General features: G+C 47.3%; 1 protein-coding gene across 5 annotated transcripts in view; it reads left to right on the forward strand.

The window, feature by feature from the left end:
- The window catches only part of GKAP1 (G kinase anchoring protein 1), an 814,129-nt gene that overhangs the window by 102,880 nt on the left and 687,107 nt on the right, over positions 1-24,142 (forward strand). For all 5 annotated transcript variants that reach the window (XM_069229880.1, XM_069229873.1, XM_069229909.1 and 2 more), the window contains exon 3: positions 19,678-19,821. In XM_069229880.1, coding sequence (XP_069085981.1) covers positions 19,678-19,821 — 144 coding nt within the window. The remainder of the gene's footprint in view (positions 1-19,677; positions 19,822-24,142) is intronic.

The raw sequence follows: 24,142 nt of genomic DNA on the forward strand, positions 1-24,142 counted from the left end.
CATTCCATTTAAATCAAACAGTAGAATTGCCAGTGTTCTTCCCACAACCAAATTCTGTGGCTGAAAGGGCACTACATACATTAGACATCAAAAGAGCACTAATGTATTACATTGACAGAACAAAGCTAATCAGGAAAACAAAACAACTGTTCATAGCTTTTCAAAAACCACACATAGGAAATCCAATCTCTAAACAAGGCATTGCTAGATGGATAGTCAGATGCATTCAAACATGCTATCTTAAAGCCAAAAGAGAATTGCCTATTACACCAAAGGCACACTCAACCAGAAAGAAAGGTGCTACAATGGCCTTTCTAGGAAACATTCCTATGAGCGAAATATGTAAGGCTGCAACCTGGTCTACGCCTCATACGTTTACTAAACACTACTGTGTAGACGTACTAAATGCACAACAAGCTACAGTGGGCCAAGCTGTACTAAGAACATTATTCCAAACTACTTCAACTCCTACAGGCTAAACCACCGCTTTTAGGGGAGGTAACTGCTTTATAGTCTATGCCAAACATGTGTATCTGCAGCAACATATGCCATCGAACTGAAAATGTCACTTACCCAGTGTACATCTGTTCGTGGCATTAGTCGCTGCAGATTCACATGTACCCTCCCACCTCCCCGGGAAGCCTGTAGCCGTTTAGAAGTAGATCATAAATCTTAAACATCTGAACATTTGTAAATAATTATTAGAAACTCTTAACGTACATACATATTCACTCCATTGCATGGGCACTATTTATACCAAACAACTCCATCCTCACCCTCTGCGGGGAAAACAATCTAAGATGGAGTCGACGCCCATGCGCAATGGAGCCGAGGAGGGAGGAGTCCTTCGGTCCCGTGACCAAAAAGACTTCTTCGAAGAAAAACAACTTGTAATACTCCGAGCCCAACACCAGGCAGCGGACTGTGCCAAACATGTGAATCTGCAGCGACTAATGCCACGAACAGATGTACACTGGGTAAGTGACATTTTCATTCTCAGCACAATAAATGCACACTGATGCCAGTGTGCACTTTATTGTAAACATACACCCAGAGGGCATTTCAGAGATGCCCCCTGAAAACATACCGGACTTCCATTGTGGGCTGACTAGTTTTTGCAAGCCTGCCACACACCAGACATGTTGCTGGCCACATGGGGGGAGTGTCTTTGTCACTCTGTGGCCAGGAACAAAGCCTGTACTGGGTGGAGGTGCTTTTCACCTCCCCCTGCAGGAACTGTAACACCTGGCGGTGAGCCTCAAAGGCTCACCCCCTTTGTTACAGCGCCACAGGGCATCCCAGCTAGTGGAGATGCCCGCCCCTCCGGCCACTGCCCCCACTTTTGGCAGCAAGGCTGGAGGAGATAATGAGAAAAACAAGGAGTCACCACCCCCCAGTCAGGACAGACCCTAAGGTGTCCTGAGCTGAGGTGACTTACTTTTACTGTTAGAAATCCTCCATCTTGTAGAAGAAGGATTCCCCCACTAGAATTAGGGATGTGTCCCCCCACCTTCCACAGGGAGGAGGCACAAAGAGGGTGTAGCCACCCTCAAGGACAGTAGCCATTGGCTACTGCCCTCTCAGACCTAAACACACCCCTAAGTTCAGTATTTAGGGGCTCCCAGAACCGAGGAAGATAGATTCCTGCAACCTAAAGAAGAAGAAGGACTGCTAACCTGAAGCCCTGCAGTGAAGACTGAGACGGCAACTGATTTGGCCCCAGCCCCACCGGCCTGGCTCCCTACTTCGAAGAAAACTGCAACAGTGACGCATCCAACAGGGTCCAGCGACCTCTGAAGCCTCAGAGGACTACCTTGCATCTAAAGGAGCAAGAAACTCCAGAGAACAGCGGCCCTGTTCAAGAAACTGCAACTCTTTGCAACAAAGAAACAACTTCAAGGACTTCACGTTTCCTGCCGGAAGCGTGAGACTTTCCACTCTGCACCCCACACCCCCGGCTCGACCTGCGGAAAACTAACACTACAGGGAGGACTCCCCGGCTACTGCGAGCCCGTGAGTAGCCAGAGTTGACCCCCTGAACCCCCACAGCGACGCCTGCAGAGGAAATCCAGAGGCACCCCCTGACCGCGACTGCCTGCTTCAAGGAACCAGACGCCTGGAAACCACACTGCACTCGCAGCCCCCAGGACCTGAAGGAACCGAACCCCAGTGCAGGAGCGACCTCCAGGCGACCCTCTGCCTAGCCTAGGTGGTGGCTACCCCGAGGAGCCCCCCCTGTGCCTGCCTGCATAGTTGAAGAGACCCCCGGGTCTCCCTATTGATTGCTATTAGAAACCCGACGCCTGTTTGCACTCTGCATCTGGCCGCCCCTGTGCCGCTGAGGGTTTACTTTCTTACTTTCTGTGCCTGCTTGTGTTCCCACCCCCCCCCCCCCCCCCCCCCGGTGCCCTCTGAAGACACGGGTACTACCCTGCTTGTGTCTCCCCCCCCGGTGCCCTACAAAACCCCCCTGGTCTGCCCTCTGAAGACGTGGGTACTTACCTGCTGGCAGACTGGAACCGGGGCACCCCTATTTCCATTGAAGCCTATGTGTTTTGGGCACCACTTTGACCTCTGCACCTGACCGGCCCTGAGCTGCTGGTATTGTTAACTTTGGGGTTGCCTTGAACCCCCAACGGTGGGCTACCTTGGACCCAATTTTGAACCCTGTAAGTGTTTTACTTACCTGTGAACTTAACATTTACTTACCTCCCCCAGGAACTGTTGATTTTTGCACTGTGTCCACTTTTAAAATAGCTTATTGCCATTTTTGTCATAACTGTACATGCTATTGTGATTATTCAAAGTTCCTAGAATACCTGAGTGAAATACCTTTCATTTAAAGTATTGTTTGTGAATCTTGAATCTGTGGTTCTTAAAATAAACTAAGAAAATATATTTTTCTATATAAAAACCTATTGGCCTGGAATTGTCTTTGAGTGTGTGTTCCTCATTTATTGCCTGTGTGTGTACAACAAATGCTTAACACTACCCTCTGATAAGCCTACTGCTCGACCACACTACCACAAAATAGAGCATTAGAATTATCTCTTTTTGCCACCATCTTACCTCTAAGGGGAACCCTTGGACTCCGCACACTATTTCTTACTTTGAAATAGAATATACAGAGCCAACTTCCTACAATATATATATATATATATATATATATATCAACAACATTCAGGAAATTCTTCACAAACGACTGCACTCCGGGAACTCTTATTTCACAGGATTCATTTATTCAGGCTCCGTTAACTTCGTTTACAGCTCAACCATCACCCGCCCAACGCGTTTCAGTCTGAGAGACATTGATCACGGGCATATATACTTTTTGTTTTGTACATTGATTGTAGTGCACTTTTAATAGGGTGAATGGGACATTTCAGCACATTTGACAAAGGATTATGGTGGCAAGCAGGCTATATGTATTACCTGTGTAAACAGTGATCGGTTGAACAATATGTGGGTCACTCTGTCGACAGTTGAGTGTGGTTCTTTCATAATGAATGGGTCTCCCTTTCAACTTTTTCAAGGAGTTTCCTTACAGAATACTTTGTGGAATGTGGGAGCTTTCTTTCTTAATAGCTATTGCATTTGCAGTCGGGATTAGTGATGTTTAATCTTCATGTTCTTTCGAATCCTACAGTCTTCTGTAAGGAAAAAGTGGTTATACAAACACATCCAGGTTTTCCTCCCAGAGTAGTCTGATTGTTCACATTAATAAGATTATTTCTCTTTCCACATTTTTCCAGAATCATTCCACTCCAGCTGAAAGTTCTCCACACATTTTTAATGTAAAGAAGGTTCTCAAGTTTTATCTTGATAAGACAAGAGACATCTGAAGGTCTGACTCTCTATATTTGCAAGCTGTGGTACTGTTTGTACAGGTTTACCTCAATTCAGTCCATTTCTGGAGGAATTGTCTCTTGTATATTAATCTGTTACCAGAAATCAAATAAATTCTTGCTGAGCAAACCAAAGGCTTGTTATACTAGGGTTAAAGCTGCATCCAGCACTTTGTTGAGAAACATCCCCACAGCTCATAATTGTAAGGCACTCGCATAGCATTCAGCCCATATATTCACAAGACACTTTGCCTAAATGTAGACTCCAGAGTAGATGCCAATTGTGCAAGCTTCTTTTAGAAATCTCTTTGATTATATCTAAATAGCTCCTTTTGCTTTTTCTGACCATCTTATGTTTGGGACGGGCTTACTCCAGTAATCAGTGCTGTTGATTAACATTGGAAATCCCCTGAAGTAGAGGGCTTCATTGTTTTCCTGTGATTCTAGTTCTTGTACAAGGGACTGCCTATTGAAGTCATTGGGAACCTTCCCTGGGTGTACATAGAGGACAGAATCCGAAGGCTCCAGTTAAAAGAATTGGAGCAGCTGTCAAAGACTGGGCAAAATGGGATATTAGTTGTTTGTGCTCCCTTAAAGGAGCAGATACCAATTTCATCCTCTTTTGGCCGCAGCCTGTCTAGTATCATTGGCCTTCTGTCTCTTTCCTTTTTTGTAAGAAGGTTTGTAAAGACTTTTTGTTGTCACTTACTTTTTATATAATAACTTGAATAAAATTGGCTTTTCTGAAGCAAAGTGTGTGTGTGTGTATGTATGTATGTATATGTATATATATGTGTATGTATGTATATGTATATATATATATATATGTATATGTATATATATGTATATATATATATGTATATGTATATATTTATATATATTTATATATGTTCGGTGGCATGTGTAGCTGCAGATACATATGCTGTGCATTATCCTGCCACCTAGTGTTGGGCTCTGAGTGTTACAAGTTGTTTTTCTTCGAAGAAGTCTTTTCGAGTCACGAGACCGAGTGACTCCTCCCTTTCAGCTCCATTGCGCATGGGCGTCGACTCCATCTTAGATTGTTTTCTTTCCGCCATCGGGTTCGGACGTGTTACTCTTCGCTCCGTATTTCGAATCGGGAAAGTTAGCTGAATTATCGAAAATTCGACGGTATTGTTATCTTTCGGTACCGGGTTAGTGTTAATGTATCGGCACCGACATCAAAAGCGCTCCGGCGGCCCTTCGGGGCTTCCGTTCTTCACCGGGGCATGGTCGGCCCGACCACACCTGTCGTCGAAGACTAATGGACCGGACCCCCTTCCGCCCGAAGTGTCATTCGAAGTATCCCTATACAGACCAGCACATGGTCTGTAATCTGTGTTTATCACCGGAACACAGGGATGATACTTGCAAGGCTTGTCGAGCGTTTCGATCAAAAAAAGATCCTATGAGATCGACGAGCAAGAAGACTGCAAATGGCGTCGACACCTCGAGAGCAACTTGACGTCGGAGAAGAGGAAAGCATTTCCATCCAGGGATCGGACTCGGACAAATCCGAAAGTGACCGAACCTCGACGGTGCAGCGAACAGTGAGTAAACCTACCCCATCCAAAACTCACACAAAGATCTTTAAGGCCAAGGGGACGCCACCGCCAACAGGCCATGGCTTAACCCATCGAAAAGAAAGTGACCAAACATAGGCACCGAAAAAGGCCAGGGATTTGCCGAAGACTTCCGACTCCGGTCGAGATTCCGGCACCGAACGCCCTAGACACCAAGAGTTCGACTCACCCAAAGTGAGAAAAATATCATCAGAACCGCAAAAGACTATATCTGAAACCTCGGTACCGAACAAAGCGGCTTCGGAGCCGAAAAGAAGCTCTTACACAGAAGAGCAAGGACTTTCCAGCCAAATGAAGGAAAGACATAGATTTGAGCAGGAATTAAGTATGGTTGAACCGGACCATACACAAAGGAGGTTGCATATCCAGAAAGAGACTGGAAAAATACAAACTCTACCTCCAATCAAGTCTAAAAGGAAATGTGCATTTCAGGAGACAGAAATGCAGCCTAAGGCAAAGGTGGTTAGAGACAAATCCATCACCACAACCGTCCCCACCGCACTCACCACAACTGTCTCCAGTGGGAACACCTCCAATGCAGTCACCCACACATACAGGGATGACACAGGATGATGCTGATGCATGTGACTTATATGATGCACCAGTATCTGATAACAGTCTGGATTGTTATCCAACAAAGCAGTCACCTCCAAAGGACAGTACTGCATATACGCAGGTACTATCCAGGGCAGCTACGTTCCACAACGTAGCAATGCATTCAGAGCCAATAGAGGATGATTTCCTGTTTGACACCTTAGTATCCACCCACGCTTCCTATCAGAGTCTGCCAATGCTCCTGGGTATGCTCAAACACGCAAAACAAGTATTCCAGGAGCCAGTTAAAAGAAGGGCTATCACGCCTAGGGTTGAGAAGTACAAGCCTCCCCCAACGGATCCTGTGTTCATAACACAACGACTTACACCGGACTCAGTGGTTGTAGGAGCAGCAAGAAAGAGAGCAAACTCTCAATCGTCAGACGCTCCACCGCCTGACAAAGAGAGCAGAAAGTTTGACGCAGCAGGCAAACGAGTGGCAGCACAAGCAGCCAATCAATGGCGGATTGCTAATTCGCAAGCCCTACTTGCTCGCTACGACAGGGCACACTGGGACGAGATGCAACACATCATACAGCACTTGCCCAAAGAACACCAGAAACGTGCCCAACAGGTTGTGGAAGGACAGGCCATATCCAACAACCAGATAAGGTCCGCACTAGACTCGGCAGACACGGCAGCACGAACGGTCTACACGGCGGTAACCATTCGCAGGCATGCATGGTTAAGAAGCTCTGGATTCAAGCCAGAGATCCAACAAGCGGTGTTGAACATGCCATTTAACCAAGAACAATTGTTTGGGCCGGAAGTGGACACAGCAATTGAAAAGTTTTTTTAAAAAGACACGGCCAAAGCCATGGGCGCCCTCTACTCCCCACAAGTCAGAGGCACCTTTAGGAAACCACAATTCAGAGGAGGTTTTCGACAGCAAACATCAGAGCCTTCCACCTCTCAAACCAGACCCACCTGTCGGGCACAGTATCAAAGGGGAGGGTTTGGTGGTTCCTAATTAGAGGACAATTCCCAAGAGGAAGGGGAAAGTTCCAGGCAACCAAACCAAGCCAGACCAAACAGTGACTTCAATGTCACAAAACCCCAACACTTCTCACCAGGGCGGGGAGGCTAACCGCATATTATCAAAACTGGACACTTATTACCACAGACGCATAGGTCCTGTAGGAAGTTGGCTCTGTATGTACTATTTCAAAGTAAGAAATAGCATGCACAGAGTCCAAGGGTTCGCCTTAGAGGTAAGATAGTGGCAAAAAGAGATAATCTAATGCTCTATTTTGTGGTAGTGTGGTCGAGCAGTAGGCTTATCAGAGGGTAGTGTTAAGCATTTGTTGTACATACACAGGCAATAAATGAGGAACACACACTCAAAGACAATTCCAGGCCAATAGGTTTTTGTATAGAAAAATATATTTTCTTAGTTTATTTTAAGAACCACAGGTTCAAAATTTACAAGTAATACTTCAAATGAAAGGTATTTCACTTAGATAACTTAGGAACTTTGAATCAGCAAAATAGCATGTACAGTTTTCACACCAATGTCAATAAGCTATTTTAAAACTAGACAGTGCAATTTTCAACAGTTCCTGGGGGAGGCAAGTGTTTGTTAGTTTTGCAGGTAAGTAATCCACCTACAGGGTTCAAAGTTGGGTCCAAGGTAGCCCACCGTTGGGGGTTCAAGGCAACCCCAAAGTTACCACACTAGCAGCTCAGGGCCGGTCAGGTGCAGAGGTCAAAGTGGTGCCCAAAACGCATAGGCTTCAATGGAGAAGGGGGTGCCCTGGTTCCAGTCTGCCAGCAGGTAGGTACCCGCGTCTTCGGAGGGCACACCAGGAGGGTTTTGTAGGGCTCCGGGGGGGACACAAGTCAGCACAAAAGTACACCCTCAGCGGCACGGGGGCGGCCGGGTGCAGAGTGCAAACAGGCGTCGAGTTTGCAATAGGTTTCAATGGGAGACCCAGGGGTCTCTTCAGCGAAGCAGGCAGGCGAAGGGGGTGCTCCTTGGGGTAGCCACCACCTGGGCAAGGAGAGGGCCACCTGGGGGTCGCTTCTGACCTGGAGGTCAGATCCTTCAGGTCCTGGGGGCTGCGGGTGCAGTGTCTTTACCAGGCGTCAGGTTCTTAGAAGCAGGCAGTCGCGGTCAGGGAGAGCCTCTGGATTCCCTCTGCAGGCGTCACTGTGGGGGGGGCTTAGCGGGGGTCAACCCTGGCTACTCACAGGGTCGCAGTCGCCGGGGAGTCCTCCCTGTAGTGTTGTTTCTCCGCAGGTCGAGCCGGTGGCGTCGGGTGCAGAGTGCAAAGTCTCCCGCTTCCGGCGGGAAACGTGTTGTCTTTAAAAGTTGTTTCTTTGGAGCAGAGCCGATGTCCTCGGGAGTTCTTGGTCCTTTTAGATGCAGGGTAGTCCTCTGAGGCTTCAGAGGTCGCTGGACCCTGTGGAACGCGTTGCTGTTGCAGTTTTTCTTGAAGTGGGGAGACAGGCCGGTAGGGCTCGGGCCAAAGCAGTTGGTGTCTCCGTCTTCTCTGCAGGGCTTCAGGTCAGCAGTCCTTCTTCGTCTTCAGGTTGCTGGAATCTATCTTGCTAGGTTCTGGGAGCCCCTAAATACTCAATTTAGGGGTGTGTTTAGGACTGGGGGTTTAGTAGCCAATGGTTACTAGCCCTGAGGGTGGCTACACCCTCTGTGCCTCCTCCCTGAGGGGAGGGGGGCACATCCCTAATCCTATTTCTAAGTCAGTCACCTCAGCTCAGAACTCCTTAGGGGCTGTCCTGACTGGCCAGTGACTCCTCCTTGTTTTTCTCATTACCTCCTCCGGCCTTGCCGCCAAAAGTGTGGCCGTGGCCGGAGGGGGCGGGCATCTCCACTAGCTAGAGTGCCCTGGGGTGCTGTAACAAAGGGGGTGAGCCTTTGAGGCTCACCGCCAGGTGCTACAGTTCTTGCAGGGGGAGGTGAGCAGCACCTCCACCCAGTACAGGCTTTGTTACTAGCCACAGGGTGAAAAAGGCACTCTCCCCATGTGGCCAGCAACATGTCTGGTGTGTGGCAGGCCGGTATAACTAGTCAGCCCACACTGGAAGTCTGGTATGTTTTCAGGGGGCATCTCTAAGATGCCCTCTGGGGTGTATTTCACAATAAAATGTACACTGGCATCAGTGTGCATTTATTGTGCTGAGAAGTTTGATACCAAACTTCCCAGTTTTCAGTGTAGCCATTATGGTGCTGTGGAGTTCGTGTATGACAGACTCCCAGACCATATACTCTTATGGCTACCCTGCACTTACAATGTCTAAGGTTTTGTTTAGACACTGTAGAGGCATAGTGCTCATGCATCTATGCCCTCGCCTATGGTATAGTGCACCCTGCCTTAGGGCTGTAAGACCTGCTAGAGGGGTGACTTATCTATGCCATAGGCAGTGTGAGGTTGGCATGGCACCCTGAGGGGAGTGCCATGTCGACTTAGTCATTTTCTCCCCACCAGCACACACAAGCTGGCAAGCAGTGTGTCTGTGCTGAGTGAGGGGTCCCCAGGGTGGCATAAGACATGCTGCAGCCCTTAGAGACCTTGCCTGGCATCAGGGCCCTTGGTACCAGGGGTACTAGTTACAAGGGACTTACCTGGATGCCAGAGTGTGCCAATTGTGGAGACAAAGGTACAGGTTAGGAAAAGAACACTGGTGCTGGGGCCTGGTTAGCAGGCCTCAGCACACTTTCAAATCATAACTTGGCATCAGCAAAGGCAAAAAGTCAGGGGGTAACCATGCCAAGGAGGCATTTCCTTACAGGTCCTATCAATTATCCAACATGGTTATTGCATAGAATTCACAAATTCCCCACCAGATATGCCACCAAGAACACACAATCTGTTCAAACAACACTTAGACCTATTACAAATAGAAGTCCAAGCACTATTACAAAAACAAGCAATAGAGCTAGTACCCAGTCATCAGAAAGGAACAGGCATCTACTCACTATATTTCCTAATTGCAAAAAAGGACAAAACGTTAAGACCTATCTTAGATCTCAGAACACTGAATCTCTTCATCAAATCAGACCACTTCCACATGGTAACACTTCAAGTCGTGGTTCCCTTACTAAAAAAGTCAACATTGGATCTAAAGGATGCGTATTTCCACATACCCATCCATCCTTCTCACAGAAAATACTTAAGGTTTGTAATAAAAGGCGTACACTATCAATTCAAAGTGCTACCGTTCGGGATAACAACGGCCCCAAGAGTATTCACAAAATGCCTAGCAGTAGTAGCCGAACACATAAGGAGACAGCACATGCACGTATTCCCATATTTGGACGAGTGGCTAATAAAAACCAACACTCAACAACAATGTTTTCTTTACACGCAATACGTCATAGAAACTCTACACAAACTAGGATTCTCTATAAATTACCAGAAATCAAATCTGCATCCATCCCAAATACAATAATACTTGGGAGCAACACACAAAGAGCAATTGCCACTCCAAGTCCACAAAGGGTCCAAGCGTCCCAAAATGTAACATCAAGCATACAGTCAAACCAACACTACCCACTAAGGTTTGTAATGAAACTTCTAGGCATGATGTCTTCATGCATAGCCATTGTCCCAAATGCAAGGTTACACATGAGGCCCTTGCAACAGTGCCTAGCAAAACAATGGACACAAGCACAGGGTCAACTTCAAGATCTAGTGTTGATAGACCGCCAAACACACTTCTCGCTTCAATGGTGGAACCCTATAAATGTAAACAAAGTGCGGCCATTCCAAGACCCAGTGCCTCAAGCTGTTATCACAACAGATGCTTCCATGATAGGGTGGAGAGCACACCTCAACAAGCACAGCATACAGGGCCAATGGGACAATCAGCAAAAACAACTTCACATAAATCATTTGAACTGCTAGCGGTGTTTCTAGCATTAAAAGCATTTCAACCAATGGTAGCCCACATCACATCCTTGTCAAAACCGACAACATGACAGCAATGTATTATCTCAACAAACAAGGGGGGACACACTCGTCACAACTGTGTCTCTTAGCACAAAGAATTTGGCATTGGGCAATTCACAATCACATTCGCCTGATAGCACAATACATACCAGGCATTCAGAATCAGTTAGCCGACAATCTCAGTCGAGACCACGAGCAAACTCACAAATGGGAAATTCATCCCCAAATCCTACAGGATCACTTCTATCGCTGGGGAACACCAAACATAGACCTATTCGCAACAAAAGAAAACACAAAATGCAAAAAACTTCACATCCCGGTACCCACACCCTCAATCCAAGGGCAATGCACTATGGATGAGTTGGTCAGGGATATTTGCTTATGCTTTTCCCCCTCTCCCACTCATTCCTTATCTGGTCAACAAACTAAGTCAAAACAAACTCAAACTAATACTCATTGCACCAACCTGGGCTCGCCAACCGTGGTACACAACACTGTTGGACTTATCGGTAGTACCCAAAATCAAACTACCAAACATACCAGATCTGTTAACTCAACACAAACAACAGATCAGACACCCGAATCCAGCATCGCTCAATCTAGCGATCTGGCTCCTGAAGTCTTAGAATTCTGACATTTAAATCTTATGCAAGAGTGTATGGAGGTCATTAAACAAGCAAGAAAACCAACAACAAGGCATTGTTACGCAAACAGATGGAAAAGATTTGTTTGCTACTGCCACACTAACCACTACATGCCTCCACAAAGGACATTGTAAGCTACTTATTACACTTACAAAAGTCTAATCTAGCATTCTCTTCCATTAAATACATCTCACTGCAATATTACTCATACAACATCGCTTTGTAGAATCCCAGTCATTAAAGCATTTATGGAGGGACTAAAAAGAATCATACCCCCAAGGACACCACCAATACCTTCGTGGAACCTTAATATTGTATTAACACGACTCATGGGCCCACCATTCGAACCCATGCATTCTTGTGAAATGCAATATCTGACTTGGAAAGTAGCCTTTCTAATAGCTATCACATCACTTAGAAGAGTAAGTGAGATACAAGCATTTACTATTCAAGAACCCTTTATACAAATACATAAACATAAAGTGGTTCTCAGTACAAATCTGAAATTCTTACCAAGTCATATCACCATTCCACCTAAACCAAACTGTGGAACTCCCAGTCTTCTTTCCGCAAACCGACTCAGTAGCCGAAAGAGCATTACATACATTAGACATAAAAAGAGCACTAATGTATTACATTGACAGAACAAAACAATTTCGTAAAACAAAACAATTGTTTGTAGCCTTCCAAAAAACCTCATGCAGGTAATCCTATATCCAAACAAGGCATCGCCAGATGGATAGTTAAATGTATTCAAACTTGCTATATTAAAGCAAAAAGAGATTTACCTATTACACCAAGAGCACATTCCACAAGGAAAAAAGGCGTCACAATGGCTTTTCTTTGGAAATGGAAATTTGTAAGGCAGCCACCTGGTCTACGCCTCATACATTTACTAAGCATTACTGTGTAGATGTGTTAGCAACGCAACAAGCCACAGTAGGACAGGCTGTATTAAGAACATTATTTCAGACAACTTCAACTCCTACAGGCTAAACAACTGCTTTTTGGGGAGATTACTGCTTGTTAGTCTATGCACAGCATGTGTATCTGCAGCTACTCATGCCACCGAACGGAAAATGTCAATTACCCAGTGTACATCTGTTCGTGGCATGAGACGCTGCAGATTCACATGCGCCCTCCCACCTTCCCGGTAGCCTGTAGCCGTTCTTAGTTGAATGAAAATTGTAAATATGTAAATAAATATTCTTTTGACACACATTAAGTACATACATAACTACTCCATTGCATGGACACCTCTAGTATACTCACAACTCCTACCTCACCCTCTGCGGGGAAAACAATCTAAGATGGAGTCGATGCCCATGCGTAATGGAGCCGAAAGGGGTATATATATATATATATATCACATAGCCAGAAAGTTTCAATGCTTATGATTTCAAGGGATAGTCTCCTGAAGGAGAACTAGGATTACAATTAAGAAACTTTTCCTTCTGTTGCACTTCAGCTTTAATAAATCCTACAAGTAATAATTTTTGAATATGCTGTCATGGAAGGGTGTAGGTGGAAAAGCACAGTCTACAGGTTTAATGATTTGGCAGTTTTTTCTTATGCATACTTGCGTTGTCATTTGAACATGAAAGAAAAATTATTTGTGATCTGTAAAATAGCACATGGCACCTGTACTTTTACCACAGTATCCATATATTTTCAAATGTGTCCCACCTAATTTTTTTTTAACTCATTATATTGAAACGGTCTCCAAGGAGCACATTGGGGAGGACGTGTACTGGTACTACATGGCATGTTCAATAAGAGCGTTAGAATACAGTAATGGTACAAAGCAACTAACAAAAATAAATCAGTTGTCAAAGACTCAACTATAATCCCAGAATGTAGGTCTGCGCTTCTTAGGAGGTAATGGTGTAGCGGGTGCTTGCACACCCTATGGTCGTACGTTATGGGTGAAACTAGGAAAGTATCCTTTGAGAGTGACATAGTGGAGAACTGGGGGAAGGTATGTAAGGGGTCAAGTATGTTTGGAGAAGAGCTAGTGTTTGTGAGGTCAGGTAACGAGGTGTAGTATTGTAGGTGTACATCTGCCCGGCGAGAAGCACAGTATGTTCGAGCCTGAAGGTAAGGGTAGAAGGCATGCACCTGGCAAGTATGTTGTGGGTTGCTGGGACCCTTGGGGGAGCAGAGGTGGGGGGGTCAGGGTGCCTGCAGTAGTGGCCCTCCCGTGGAGGGTGACGAGTCCACGGGTTCCTGGTATGAAGCAATGCGGGTCCCCCTCCCCAGATAGTGTCAGCTAGCAAAATTGGTTAAGTACTGTGTGCCAGGCTTCTGAAGTGGGTATTTTGTGCAGTCTTCGGGCCTCTTCTTGACAAAGGGCCTTATCCTCAGCCTTCCCTCACTTAGACTGCCCTGTACCATTCGGCCACCGGTGGCACGGATGCTGTCCTCCAGTACATATTCAGAGCCCTTTTTGCCAGCAGGAAGGCCAAGCTGGTAAAGCGTTTGCATAAATTGTGCCTCTTCCTATGTTTGAAAATAACCAAGGCACCAGCTTCCCATGGGGAGATGTCGGGGAGCTTGTGACTTCGCAGAGGGGGTCGCTTGTACAAAAGACTAAAACAAGGAGAGGGCAGAGCAGGACCAGATCATGTGGTGCAGGTCAGTAGATGGCGATTGGCACTGGGTGCAGGGAAATAAGGGTTGAGGTGATCTGGCACGAGGTAGGCTCGGTGGAGGATAAAAACAAACCTTTTTTTAAATTAGCATTTTGGGAGACTGACTGAGGGAATTCCAGGGCTTGTTCCCACGTGTCATGCAGCATCCTCCTTTAATCATCCTCTCACTTACGCACAATGTTGTGAGTGGGGATTGGTTGAGTTTCCTGATTGCTTTGTTTGAGATGCTGCCAAGTACCCATTTGAAGCAGCTCTTCTAGGATAGTGTGGGTCAGGGGCTTGTCATCTGCTGTGGACCAGAAAGCGACAGGTGTTGCAGAGTTGACCATATAGTAGGAATTGGCCTGGGGCCATACGAAGTTATGCTACCATGGTCAAAAGTGAGCAGTCACCCATCTGCAAAGAGGTCTTCTATCTAGTCTGTGGAATGCAAGGGCCAGCTTTGGAGGTTAATCTCAGTACATATTTCAGGGGACAGCGTGAGACCTTGTAGCGGGAGCGCTGGGGTCTATGCTGTAACTTGGAGTGTGTGGTGGTGTACCCAGGCCGTACACTGGTGCTTTCTTTGTTTGGAGGGACTCGATGATGAGAGTGTGTGCCAAGGGAACATAACCGTGGTTATTGTGAGGGTGTGTGTGTCCTAATCCTTCTCACCGAGGTTGCACCCAGCCAACCAGCAGGACCGCCACTGCAGTTGAGCTGCCAGAAACTAGGTCTTGTAGGAGGGTGCACTTAGCCCGTCCATGCCAGCTGACGCCTGCTGTTTTGATAGTGCAAATCTGTGACGTTTGTTACCCCATATTAGTTCCCTAAGGAGACTGTCCACGTCCTGGAAAAAGGAGCAAGGAGCTACAAGGGGGGAGGTGTGCAAAATAATATAGGAGTTGGATGCAGGTGACCATCTTTGACAGGGCTATTCACCATGTTACTGCCAAGGGAGATGCTTCCAGAATTGCACCTGGGGGTGCACAGATGAGAGAGTCCTCCCCAGGTTCCCTTCAAACAAATCAGTAGCTGAGTGATAGATGCATCCTGAGGTACCAGACCATGGTGCCTCGCTAGCTAAGTGTGGCGCCTCCCAGTGACAGTTTTGGGGTAAGCGGACTCCTGGTCATAGTTGGTAGACACTAGATTTAGCCCACTTGTCGTGGAGGCTTGCCACGCTGGTGAACTCTTCCACTGTGGTGGCAGGGACAGTGAGAGTGGCGCATGCATCTTGGAGGTAAAGTAATAAGTTGTCTGCATAAAGGGACATCACATGTAGACCATCAGTCAGAGGAATTCCCCAGTCTTGCCCCTCCTGGTGGTGATGGACAGCGAGCAGCCTCATCGCCATCGCGAAGAGGAGGGGAGGCAGGGGCCACTCTTGTCTAGTCCCCCTGCCCACCAAAAAAGCAGGAGATACAAGTCTCCCAGTCCCCACTCTGGAATTATGTTTTGTATAGAATAGTGTTTTGTGTATTGCAGAGACGGCTGTCCACCCCCATGAGAGTCAGTACTCTAAAAAGGTTGTCCCACATCACGGTGTTGAATGCTTTTTTGAGGTCTAGAATCAGGCAGACTTGCATGGTCGTCCTGCACATTGAAAAGACACCTAATGTTTTGGGAGGTGCCACAGCCAGGCACAAAGCTGTTCTGGTTGGGTTGTATGAGAGTGGGGATGAACTGTGTGTACCTGTTAGCTAGGATTTTACAAAGTATTTTGTCATATTCCCAAGGATGGTGATCAACTGGTCGGAGAACAGTAGGGTGGGGTCTCCGTCAGGTTTTGGCATTGAGATCAAGAGGGATTCATGGAGGGGTGGCGGCAGCTCCCCGGTGTTCGGGCCTCATTGTATATCTTAGTTAAGTGTGTTGCGAGGCTCAGGGCGAAGGTGTCATAGTATTAGACAGGTAAGCCATTGACACCCAGGATTTTGTACTTGGCCAGATGTTGTATGGCCTGTTTCACCTCAATAGTCGAGATGGGGGCATCCAGGCTATCTTACATCGTTGCTGCGATGCGAGGGGGGGGGTAGACTAGATATAAAAGCATCCACTGGCCAGTTGGCGTGGGGAGGAAGTGTCCGATATATTGCAGGGTAGTAGTTGTGGAACACTCCCAACATGTCTGTCTGTGTGTGTGTGTGTGTGTATAGAGCACCCTCGGTCAGGAGGGGTGATTTCCAAAATGGGGATGTGGAGAGTATTGTTGGCGATTGGCCAGCAAGAGGCTGGACTTATTGCCTTTGAGGTGGACTTTGGTGGCATAGGCACTGAAATAAAGCACCTCAGGCATTCCACTTGGGCTGTGTGCTGTTTTTTATAGGCTTGGTCAGCGAGGGCCTCCCAACTTCACGGGTATCCACCTCCTATTCTAGTGCCATGAGCCCGCGCTCCATTGATTCGATCTCCCGGTCTAGAGTCCAGCGCACTACCTCTTATAGACATTTCCCTTGTGTTACCACTTTGAATGCGTCTTACTCCACTGCCCTAGTCAATGCAGTGGCATGATTTTCAGTGAAATATTGGCAAATTCCTGTGAATCCTGGAAGGCTGGTTCCTTTGGGGCACTCAATAGAGAGGTGCCATATGGGTGATGGGGGGGAGCGGGGCATTACATTGCATGGCAACTACGCGGGTGTCATGGTCGATGAATAGTAGTCCCAGGTAGTTGGTGTAGTGCACCAAGCTCAGGAGGGCTTGGGAGCAGCGAATGTGACCAATGCACACACATAGAGTGTGGGGTACAGAGTGGAACAAATACATCCAGTCATTAGAGTGCTTTGCCCTCCAAGAGGCAGCTAGCGCCTAATGTCAAACCCACCCGGTGAAGCACTCTGCTTGATTGTGCAGATGACCAGGGGAGTGTTGGATGGGAACAGTCCAGATGGAGGTCTAGCACACAATAATAGTCTCCTCCCAGGATCCATGGGACATATGTGTTTTGCGCCAGTGTCTTGGACAGTGTATCCCGAAAGGGTCCCCTTATTCGTATTTGGGGTGTAGATGCTCCCCAGTAGGACCTGTGAGCCATCCAAGTGGCCCTCCACAAGCACAACCTCCCCTCTTTTTCTGTAATTGTGTCTTGAACGTGGAAGGGCACCCCCAGGCGGATCCAGTCCATTGTAGCCCGAGCATAGGCGGAGTAGGCCATGGCATGAATCATCCTCCTCCAGCGCTTTCGCAGTCATTGCAGTTCTGTGGCAGTAGCATGGGCCTCCTGGAAGAAGACTGTGTACGTGCTGTTGTTTAAGGTATGAGTATACCGTGTATTGTTTCCATGCTGTGTGCGTGCCGTGTACATTCAGAGTGAGTAATCTAGTAAGTGCATGTTGGGCTATAGAGTGTGTAGGTAGTTAGGGCAGCCAGTGCCATGTTCTGCATGCAAGGAGCTCAGTTCCTTCGTCTCCTCTGTGTCATCCTGAAGCTCCCTGGCAAGCAGCATCTAAATAACTGGTCCAGGTGTATGGTGGGGATAAGTAACAACATAACTGGGACGAACAACAGTGCATTCACATCATTGAAGGGCTGTATGACCGCATGAATAAGCTCAGCACGTCTGCCTTTTGTAACTAAGACTGGGGGCTGTATATCTGCCAGTGTGTCATGCTGGGTGAGGGGCCATCACCCAGGAAAATCAAGAACATGCAGCCTGGAGCACCAACTTCTGCGTGACCCAAGATCAGTGGACCCTTTGAAGAGAAGATCATCGCCCTGCGAGAGTGAGGTTGTTCAGGAAGCAGAGTGTGAGATTCTGGTCTGTTGGAGTCAACCCAGTGATGGGGTTGGCTACCCTTGTGTGCTCTGGTGGCCCCTGTAAGCTGAGTGGGGGCTGCAAAGAAAATTACACCACCACACCAATAAGGCCATCCGAACGGCCCGATGTTGCGTACGACCCCTGCTTGCCAGGTTGAGACTGCGTTGAAGCTTAAGGGCCATTGCAGTGGTTAAGACAGGGCAGTCGTCCTGTGCAGCAGAGACTTTTTAAGGCATAGGCAAAGTAGGCAATTGCCCAGGGCTCCCATCTTCCAAGGGGGGTCCAGGAAAAGTGATTTTTTTTTATTTCTCTCCTCATCTCACATCTGGCTATCTATTTATCTCAACCAATCTCTCTCCCTTTGCCTACCTCTCCTTCTCACTTTTTTTCTATCGCTACCCATTCTAAGGATTTTTGAAGCACCAGAAATGTTTAAATATAATTCAATGTTGTTTGGCATTGTGTGCTTAAATTAGCAATTAATATGTAATAAAATTCAAAGCTTTTCCAAACGGGGGTCCCCAAATGATATCCTGCCCTGTGCCCCAGAAATCCTTATGATTACTCCGCTGTGCAGTGTTGTGACCCAAAGTGGGACACCGCTTTGAATGCGTGGAATGCGACCCCCATATACCAGGTGGAGCTATGGTGAAGTTTAATAGCCATCGCTTTAGTGCATTACTGTGCTGAGTTGAGAGTGCCTTCGCCCTATGTAGTGTTGTAGCCCAAAGAGTGATGCCCCCTCTAGTAGCATCCAGGTCTGCTATCGGAGACCAAAGATACTTAGTATAACAGCGAAGGAGTGATATGGAGGTTCAGATCCCAAATTAACCACTATGAGACTACAGCTCATCACTGGCACCAGCTGCAGTCTACCTCTATCAGGGACCACTGAAAGCTTGCAGGCCTTCCATTTTTTTTTTCAGCAGGACCTGATAAGACTAAACATCAGAGAGAGCTTGGCAGCGAATCTGTTCTAAGTCTCAGAAGCCACTAGGCCACTTGATCTTTGAATATCCATGGTCGGACTTCTGAGACACATGTTCTCTAGTGGGCCTAGCCTGGATGTTGCCTCACACGTATGAGGGAATGATCCATGTCCTTATCTAAAAGAGCTGGACGATGGTGCCTGCGTGGATGGTGCTACAATACAGACTTTCTGACAAATGTATTATCATTTAGTGTATACCATGTTTCACTTTGTGTGTGTGTGTGTGTGTGTGTGTGTGTGTGTGTATATAAATACCGCTTTGTATGAAGGCAAATATTTGTCTGTACATTAATTTATTGACGTTGCCAAATGTTTGTTGAGTTAAGAGCCTGTGTACTCCTTGCCTGTACCTCCTCTCTGAGAAGTTTTGGACTGCTAGACGTGTCTCACCACTGAGTCAAGTGCTGAACGGTACTAGGTGCTGTTGCTCAGAGCCCACACTAGGTCGAGCCCTGGCACATCAAGAGTATATGGCCTCCTTTCCCACCATTGGGCCCAGTAACTCCTCCTTGCTTCATGGGCCTCTAAAAGGGACTTTGACAGAAACATACCTCAGGTCCCAAGAGTGTATCACTTAACTGTAATAAATAAATCACTATTGGTTTTTGAAGACAGTTATATGAAATTGTTTTTATGTTCTTTCATGTTATCACTGTTGTGTTCTATTATTGACCCCTTCATCTTGTACCTGTTTTGTAGCTTAGAAACCTTGCTTTCAAAAAAATTCCTCAGAAATCAACACAAGGTGTCCAGGGTGCTCCACATGAGCAAGTGTTTCCTAATGTGGTGCGGAAAGAGCCTCAAGAAGACGATTGGCAGCAGTGGCAACAAAAAGATGAACAGGTGATTTAAAAGAAACCTTTTTTTCATTTTTCGAGCTGAACATGTATCTATATGATTTTTTTTTTATCCCGCAAACAGAGCAAACAAGCATCCGAGTGCTATACAGGGTCAAAGACAGGCAAAAAGTGAACGAGTGATTGGAGAGGTAGCTGGGTTGTGGAGGGTTAATGCATTGTGATGTAGTGTTTCTTAAAAAGGTCCTTAAATTGTAGCAGCAATGGAATGATCCTGATGGGGGCAGGTATGTTATTCCAAATCTAGGGTGCATAAATGGAAAGCCTTGCTGTCTTTATTTTTCTTTTTACACTTCTTAATCTGCAGTCTGATGGTATCCTGGCTGCGTGTGCCCTGAGAACCACCAGATATGGTGAGCTTGTCTGCAGGGTAAGTGCAAGTGCTGGTCATCCTTTGTTTGTAAATGATGCAGCTGGTATTGGACATAGTGTGGGTTGGCAAGGAGAACCATTGGAGTTCCATCAAGATGGGAGTGATGTGATTATATTTATTTAAGCCCCGAAAGAAGTGTGGTGTGCTGGATTCCATTAAAGGGTTCCAGTGTGCAGTCTACAAGGCAATAGACAGGGCATTACCACCAGCCAGATGCAAGGGTTTGAGTGTTTGAACTTAAGTTCTAAAGTCACTCTCTAGAAGAAACAGTTTCACTTTCTGTACAAGAGAGCTGGTACTAGGCCATATTAGTTTTTTTTTTTTTTTTTTTTTGGCGAATGAGTTCCTTGAGGGTGAGGTTGGTGCCTGTGGTGAGTCCAGGTGACACGGGTTTTGGTGAAAGTTGGGTTCTGAAGCCATCAAGGATTGTCATTGAGCCAGGTTTATACTGTTTTGTTTTTGTGTTTGTTGTGCTTGGCAGTTAACAGGAATTCAGTCTTCGTTGGGTTGAGCTTCAGTTAGGTGCTGGACAGTCCTTTCTGGATGATGTGTAGGCAATTTCTGATAGAGACTTCTAATTGCAGATTCCTCACCTTATAAATATTTCCCCAGTTGTCAGACTGGATTTGGAAACATTTTAGCTGTACCTACTCTCCTGCCAGGTGAAGTGTGGCTCAGCACTGACATCTCTCCGGATTTAAAGTGCAGAGCCATACGATGGTCCACCTACGCACACTGATGTCCGTTCCTTTCCTTCTGCACCACCAGAAAGTGTGCAAATGGAATGCCCTGCCTAAGACGAAAGAGTTTAAATCTTGTAAGAACTGTCACAAACCAAGGTGTGTGACAGATCTACATCAGGTTTGCCTCTGGTGCCTGGGGTCAGGCCACAACTGTTAGCCCTCCAGTAACTGCACAGTGATGAATACAAAGCCCATTTAAGACCTTGTAACAAAGTTATATATCACCAGGCTTTGGAACACACTGCAGCTAGACTGGTCCAAGTCTAAAGGTCCGTCACAGTGCCTGTCCCATTCTCGGTCCTTAGGTTGATAGTCACTTGTGCTCTAAATCCTAAGGTAAGTCGAAGAAAAACATTTTAAAAATCCAAGCAGGACTCAACCCCTTCCCCCACTCTTGTACACGTAAGAAGGCGTGAGGGCGTCACTGTGCCTCTCAATCTTGCTCCAGGAGTTTTAGAGCCAATCCTGCAACTTTTCCCAGCACAACCTGCGTTTCCGGGGCTGTCTGAAACACTGAGGCAGGTCCAGAAGCTCCAAGAGGCCACACTGTGTCTCTTTGGATAAATTCCATTTCCCTCTTGCTCTCCTGTGGGCCTCAGGAAGCTGAGCGGTCCTTTTCTTTGGATACTGCTGGCCGGGTTTGCCTTTGGTTCCAGGTAGGCCCTCTGATACCATTGCAAGACCTCCACCACACCTTTGCCAACTCTGCTACTGAAGCCATGCTCCATGCCATTCCCCGGTACACCAATGCCAACTCCAGCAATGCTAGAAGATGAGTCACAGCCCATCGTGTTCTCAGAGTCGGCACCACTCCGAACTCAACTAAGGCCCCTTTCGTGTCCATCAAAGCGCAACCTTTGCCTGCTGTGCCAGAGCTGCTTAGCGTGCCGGTCCTCCAAGGCAGGTCTTATGTTACGTTCCTTATTTGGTATGGATTCGTACAGGAAGTATGATGCTGGAGATTATTTTGTGCAATCATACAGATATGAACACTGCCAGGATGCCATTGGCCTTGCCACTAAGCCAAGTGCCACTTTCATGATTGGTATTTGGAGGGCAGTTGAAGTTCTGTACCTTCGGGTCTCCTCCTTGGAGTTCAAAACTAATGCTCTAACTGAAGTCCCCCAGCTGGGGCAAACCAATGAGTTACTTGATAAAAACCTCTCAGCGGCCTGGGCCAAAACCTTCTGTTGTCCCCCGGTGGATGGACATATTTTGGAGTGCCACCACCCAGCCCACGACCACCCCGCATTTTTAACTCTGCACCCTGTAGGAAGTTGGCTCTGTATGTACTATTTCAAAGTAAGAAATAGCATGCACAGAGTCCAAGGGTTCCCCTTAGAGGTAAGATAGTGGCAAAAAGAGATAATTCTAATGCTCTATTTTGTGGTAGTGTGGTCGAGCAGTAGGCTTATCAGAGGGTAGTGTTAAGCATTTGTTGTACACACACAGACAATAAATGAGGAACACACACTCAAAGACAATTCCAGGCCAATAGGTTTTTGTATAGAAAAATATATTTTCTTAGTTTATTTTAAGAACCACAGGTTCAAGATTTACAAGTAATACTTCAAATGAAAGGTATTTCACTTAGGTACTTTAGGAACTTAGAATTAGCAAAATAGCATGTACAGTTTTCACAGAAATGGCAATAAGCTATTTTAAAACTAGAGACAGTGCAATTTTCAACAGTTCCTAGGGGAGGTAAGTGTTTGTTAGTTTTGCAGGTAAGTAAACCACCTACAGGGTTCAAAGTTGGGTCCAAGGTAGCCCACCGTTGGGGGTTCAGAGCAACCCCAAAGTTACCACACCAGCAGCTCAGGGCCGGTCAGGTGCAGAGGTCAAAGTGGTGCCCAAAACGCATAGGTTTCAATGGTGAAGGGGGTGCCCCGGTTCCAGTCTGCCAGCAGGTAAGTACCCGCGTCTTCGGAGGGCAGACCAGGGGGGTTTTGTAGGGCACCGGGGGGGGGGGGGGAACACAAGTCCGCACAAAAAGTACACCCTCAGCGGCCGGGTGCAGAGTGCAAACAGGCGTCAGGTTTGCAATGGAGTTCAATGGGAGACCCAGGGGTCTCTTCAGGGAAGCAGGCAGGCAAGGGGGGGCTCCTCGGGGTAGCCACCCCCCGGGCAAAGGAGAGGGCCACCTGGGGGTTGCTTCTGCACTGGAGGTCGGATCCTTCAGGTCCTGGGGGCTGCGGGTGCAGTGTCTTTACCAGGCGTCGGGTTCTTGGAAACAGGCAGTCGCGGTCAGGGGGAGCCTCTGTATTCCCTCTGCAGGCGTCGCTGGGGGGATCAGGGGGGTCAACTCTGGCTACTCACGGGCTCGCAGTCGCCGGGGAGTCCTCCCTGTAGTGTTGTTTCTCCGCAGGTCGAGCCGGGAGCGTTGGGTGCAGAGTGCAAAGTCTCACGCTTCCGGCGGGAAACGTGTTGTCTTTAAAAGTTGCTTCTTTGTTGCAAAGATGTTTCTTCTTTGGAGCAGAGCCGCTGTCCTCGGGAGTTCTTGGTCCTTTTAGATGCAGGGTAGTCCTCTGAGGCTTCAGAGGTCGCTGGACCCTGTGGAATGCGTCGCTGTTGCAGTTTTTCTTGAAGTGGGGAGACAGGCCGGTAGGGCTCGGGCCAAAGCAGTTGGTGTCTCCGTCTTCTCTGCAGGGCTTTCAGGTCAGCAGTCCTTCATCTTAGGTTGCAGGAATCTATCTTGCTAGGTTCTGGGAGCCCCTAAATACTCAATTTAGGGGTGTGTTTAGGTCTGGGGGGTTAGTAGCCAATGGCTACTAGCCCTGAGGGTGGCTACACCCTCTTTGTGCCTCCTCCCTGAGGGGAGGGGGGCACATCCCTAATCCTATTGGGGGAATCCTCCATCTGCAAGATGGAGGATTTCTAAAAGTCAGTCACCTCAGCTCAGGACACCTTAGGGGCTGTCCTGACTGGCCAGTGACTCCTCCTTGTTTTTCTCATTATCTCCTCCGGCCTTCCGCCAAAAGTGGGGCCGTGGCCGGAGGGGGCGGGCATCTCCACTAGCTGGAGTGCCCTGGGGTGCTGTAACAATGGGGGTGAGCCTTTGAGGCTCACCGCCAGGTGTTACAGTTCCTGCAGGGGGAGGTGAGAAGCACCTCCACCCAGTACAGGCTTTGTTACTAGCCACAGAGTGACAAAGGCACTCTCCCCATGTGGCCAGTAACATGTCTGTTGTG

Source organism: Pleurodeles waltl, chromosome 1_1 (genome assembly GCF_031143425.1).
Source record: "Pleurodeles waltl isolate 20211129_DDA chromosome 1_1, aPleWal1.hap1.20221129, whole genome shotgun sequence".
NCBI classification, from domain to species: Eukaryota; Metazoa; Chordata; class Amphibia; order Caudata; family Salamandridae; genus Pleurodeles; species Pleurodeles waltl.